The 5,162-nt window shown below is 43.6% G+C and overlaps 1 protein-coding gene across 1 annotated transcript; it reads right to left on the bottom strand.

The window, feature by feature from the left end:
• On the bottom strand, positions 1-5,162 carry GPR83 (G protein-coupled receptor 83). Its single transcript, XM_058853307.1, has 4 exons — positions 4,779-5,162; positions 3,823-3,948; positions 2,694-2,827; positions 1-1,835 (listed from the first exon to the last, which is right to left on the bottom strand). Exons 1-4 carry the CDS (start codon positions 5,160-5,162, stop codon positions 1,211-1,213), a joined length of 1,269 nt encoding a protein of 422 aa, XP_058709290.1. The 3' UTR covers positions 1-1,210.

The raw sequence follows: 5,162 nt of genomic DNA, 5'->3' as shown, positions 1-5,162 counted from the left end.
GTTCTTCTGTGCAATATAAGGTACAGTTCTTGGAATACCATTTTTTTGTTATTCAATCCCATATTTTCTTCTGCTAAGAACATTAAGTTCTGAAATCTACTTCAGACACTTACATTCTTGAATTTTCTTAGCCACTCCAAATAGGACACATCTCAGCTATCCTTAAATGCACCAAAATTGTACAATCACCAGAGGATAAGTTGCAGACAAATGTTCCACTTTTATTACTTGCTATCAGAGATATCAACCCTTCTCCCAAAGCAGTTCATTTATGAACTGATTTCAGAAAGCTCCCTTCTTAGTTGGAATGAAATGTCCCAAATGTCTGAAGTGACAAGTACACAGGGGCTTTACAGGGTAAGAGAGCAACATTCAAAGGCAAGTTAAAAAGTCAAACTGTGTGATCCTTTAGCTGCAACTTGACAATGACACAAAGATATTTTGATTAAAGGTTCTAGTCCGATTCCACAATAGAACTTAATTATCCATTCCCTAACTGTGAATGTTATGTCCAACTTTTTGTATGCTTTTTTGGGTTTAGTTATCTGTTTGAAGAAAACAACATCTACTTACTTGAAGAATAGGCATCCACTTTTCTTCAAACCTATTTTAGAAAAAGTGCCCTGTGATGTAAGAGACTCCTATTTATCACTGTCTCTCACATCCTCCATTTCTCTAAGTGTATTTGTAACAACAACAACAACAACAAAATATATAATAGATTTCTTCATTCATTCTGAACACCTCTTGACTTTTCAGACCCCAGTTCAGAAAAAATGCTTTCCTACCTCGTTGCATTGGATCTCAGCAGCGTAAAGGTCTGCATCTCAACCATTTCCATGTTGCTACAAGGACACTCAGAAAAGGGGAAAGGAGAGCTGATGTGATGAGACTGTTAAGTACCACCAAAACACACCCACAGCCAGTCCTGGCTCTAAAGAAGGCTTAGTCATGCAGGTAACAGCAACAGACATGCAGAGAATCCCATCCTGCAAGCCAGTCCAAAATTGACAAAGACAAAAGTTCCTTCCTGGGGAGAGTTTATTTTCTCCCCTCTAGGGTCTCCACACCATTGTCATCAGCCAGCATCAAACATGCAGCTCTTTCATACTGCCTCCTGTAGAACGTCCTTCTTGGTTTTATCACCTGTGTGTGATAGGGCTGCACATCTTCCCACCATTTCAGCTCTTGTGCAGTCCAAGGTCACTGTTTAGCTCACAGCTACTATTGGCTCAACCGCAGAAATGTCTGTCTTTCCTGACTGGATGGCAGAGGATGGTGGAAGGACACGGGAGGTCTGCAACCTCTTGAAGTTGCCATTTTCTGGCCAAGCCAGTCGGTAGGATGGGACTGTGGAGGGAAGCCTCTGTTCCATGGGCCTGTGGGGTTTTCTGCACATGTTGAGCAAAGCCTTCAGTTCTCTTCGGAAGCTGTCATTGAGCCAGCAGTAGATGAAAGGGTTGTAGCAGGTGCTGCTCATTGCAAACCAGTGGAAGGCGAAGTACAGAGCATTGTTGGTGTGGATAGTCTGGCTGGAGAGGAGGATAACGTAGCAATTCAAGGGGAACCAGCAAACAGCAAAGAGGATGACAACAAGCATCAGCATTTTGATGGTCTTCTTATTCTTTTTGCGAAGGATGACGTACTGCTCAGTGGTGACGTCCCCGATGACATTGCGCAGCCAGAGTTTCTTTGCCACTGTCACGTAGGCAGCAGAGATGATCAGAAGGGGCAGGACATAGAGCAGAATGAAGGTTGTTAAATCCAGGTACTTCCAAAAGAGTTCAGCAGGTTCAGGAAAATCTGGCAGACACAGGCACCGGGTAACATCCTCACTGCAAATGGAGAGATGGACAGGATGAGAGGCACGTATGGCCAGGCACAGAGGGATAACCGCCTCACAAACAAGGAGGCACTTGGGAGAGGGCTCCTGCCAAAGGGCCTGAAAGCAAACACTCTGTTTATCTCACAAATGTCACAGCTGAGCAGAGTTCTGCTTCTCAAGGATCTGAGCCATAGAGCAGTCAGTGTGCAATGTGGTGATAATTTCTTATGGGTATTCATGACCTTATGATAATTTTATGAATTTCATCAATTACAAAATTTCCAGCTGCACATAAGCAGGTTTTTATTTTCTGTCCTTTGGCAAATAGGAACACAGTCTCTGCACATATTAAGCATTTATTTCCCTCATTAAAGCACTTTCCAAATACTAAGGCTCTTGACAGCTGAGGCAGATTTATCTACTTTCCTAGGGCTAAAGAGTAGATTAAAACCTGCTGGGTTTTAGTGGGTTTTTCGTTGGTTGGTTGGTTGGTTGGTTGGTTGGTTGGTTGGTTGGTTGGTTGGTTGGTTGGTTGGGGTTTTTTGTTTTCCATTTCTGGTCTGCCCAAACAGGTCAGATTGGTGTATGGTATAAAATGCCAGTGTATAGAAGTAAAGGGTCAAGACAGATCCTCTAACTTCTTAGCCTGTTTTCTGTGATTAGTGGGACAGAATAAAGATAAAATATTTTAAAATAGAAAGGCCAGGATATCAGGCATTGCAAAAGGAATTGGATGAAAATTGTAGTTTAGATTCATATTTGGCTGACTTGATATATGCTCAAGGCTTTCAGTAGAACATACCAAAGTATGACTGCTCAGAGTTTGGCCTCCAGGGAGACTGTGGAGGAAAGCAAAGCACACCCTTACCTGTATTCAAAGGTAAAGAGCTTTTGGTAGATAGCATGTGGAAGAGAAAAACAAGTTGCCATGATCCAGATTACAGAGATGTAGATAACACCTTTTCCAGTAGATATGCGAGGTTTCAGGGGGTGCATTATAACCTGTGTAAAATAAACCAAAATCTAGGCTTATTACATTTCTGGAAAAAACATTACACTTTTTTTTTTTTTAAATACAATCTTCCAGCCTTAAATTTATTCCTTAATGAGGTAATTTAGCATGCAAGCAGTACAGTCTTCACCCAGCTCCCCATGACTGTAAGCTGTACATGAAAACCTGAATTGTAACACCATGAAATATGGTTCAAGTCAGATCCTAGTCCTACCCTCAAATTTCAGTACTTTCATCTAGGTGGGAAAAACTGTGTTCCAGGAGGTATTAACACATCTTCATTATCAGGTTCAATTTCCTTAAGGGGAAAAAAAAAAAAAGAAAAAAAGAAAAGAAAAAAGAGGAAAAAAAAGTCTCAAACTCTTCAGTATCAGTGACCCTCCATGGAATGCTTCTGATAGTCAGTGCATTTTCTGGAAACAATCTTTCTTGCAGAAAATGCCAACTGTAAACAGTTTTGTGTGGTTGTCGGGTGACTCCAAGCTGATAACACCCAGCTGTCCCCAGTTTTGAGCCCATTATCGATAGCAAGCCACAGCTCTGCTTGTGACAAACACCAGTGTGCTACAGTCAGATCTCCAGTATTCAGGGTAACAGGAGGTGGGACATCCCAGAACATCAGGAGACAGAGCTGAGAAAGTTAACTGGGATGTCCTTTACAACCCTGGTGCTGGACAAGCCACCCCAAAAGAGAGCTGTCCACATGAATTCCTATCAGGATCTTGATCTTTCTCCTTGCTACAGCTACTGGACTATCGACTGCATAAAAGCTCCCTTTACTCAGCTGGAGAGATAGCAAGGTGATGGATACCTCCTGCCTTGCTGTGGGTTTGAAGCTAGTCTGACAGCAAGAACTGTCCCCCTTCCCTGTCAGCTTCTCTTGAATCTTATGATACTCTGGGAGCTGAAAGGGAAAGGACATCATATTTTCCCGGTTTACTTGTGCCTTCTCAAGCTTTCCATCTCTGCTTCAGAGAGGTCTCACCTGGTGCCTGTCCACAGCAATGGCTGTAAGGGTCAAGGCAGAGACGTGGAGGGAGCAGTACTGTGCAAACCTACTGACGTGGCACATCCCCTTCCCAAAGATCCAGGTACTGTTCACAAAACGAGCCTAAAAAAGAAGACCATTAGTTTTGTGCACCCCACAACTGTTTATAGGTACAAAATTCCTTCTGCTGTATAAAAGAGACTTATAATATAGGAGTTTCTTTGTATAATTGTATAATTTTCTGGCTTCTGAACCTGAAGAGGTAGATTAATGCTGCTCAGCAGCCTGGCAATAGCTTCCAGAACAATACAGCCGCACAGTACCAAAGATGCTTATTCTATTTACAGTGTGTCCTTCTGCAGCCTCACTGTTGAGTCAATACATTTGCTCTTCCATTTAATCCCTCCTTATGGGATTGGGCTGACCTGTACATCTTATTTCATTTCAGAACAGCTTGGTAAATGATGCTAAGCGTTTATTTTTTTTTCAAGTGGTTTATAGCATTGCTTTCAAAATACTTTAGAAAAGAGAAGGAAAAAAAAAAAAAAAGATCAGAGGCTACAAAATACTAAGGAATCACTGCAAGGTTATTATTGCTCAAATACTATCAGGGCCACATTTAACAAATAGGGGATTTCCGATCTTCAACTAGATAACAGGGGTCAGAGAAGAAAAATACGTCTGGAGTTTTCCAAAGGCAGCTCCAATGGCTGTAATTTGGAGTGGACAAGTATCTGCAGAACATTCACACACTGCCTATAGCAGTGTAAAGCAGGAAAAGCCACCACAGCACCTTTATGGCACTGTAGAGGCCCAGAGAAATTGACTTTAGTCATGGGGTGGATTGTGGTGGTGCATTCCCCCCCTGCCAGGCCGCACCATGTCTGAGGAGGGCTGAGGTGCCTCCTTTCCCTCAGGGGTGGGGGGTCCCAGGCATCTCTGCTCCCTCTTACCAGCGTGAAGGGTGTGTTGAGGAGCGTGATCATGATATCGGCCACGGCCAGGTTCACAATGAACAAGCTGGTGGCGGAGTGTACGCGCTTCGTCTTGATGATAACGTGACAGACCAGGACATTGCCGAAGAGGGAGAAGATGATGATGAAGGAGTACGCGGCGATGAGCAGGGCTTTCACCGTGGTGCTCTGCGACTCCGCTCCGTAGCGGCTCCTGTCCACAAAGCTCTGCCAGTCGGCCAGGCTGTCATTGTCCCAGGGAAAGAAAGCCGACACGTTCGGGACTACAAAAGTCTTCTCCAGGCTCCCATTGAGGGGCAACTTTCCTGGGGTCACAAAGGCGTTAACCAAGGGGAGGGTGAGCCAGACAAAAGAGGATAACAT

Source organism: Poecile atricapillus, chromosome 1 (assembly GCF_030490865.1).
Source record: "Poecile atricapillus isolate bPoeAtr1 chromosome 1, bPoeAtr1.hap1, whole genome shotgun sequence".
Taxonomy (NCBI): Eukaryota; Metazoa; Chordata; class Aves; order Passeriformes; family Paridae; genus Poecile; species Poecile atricapillus.
This window is presented reverse-complemented; position numbering and strand designations above follow the sequence as displayed.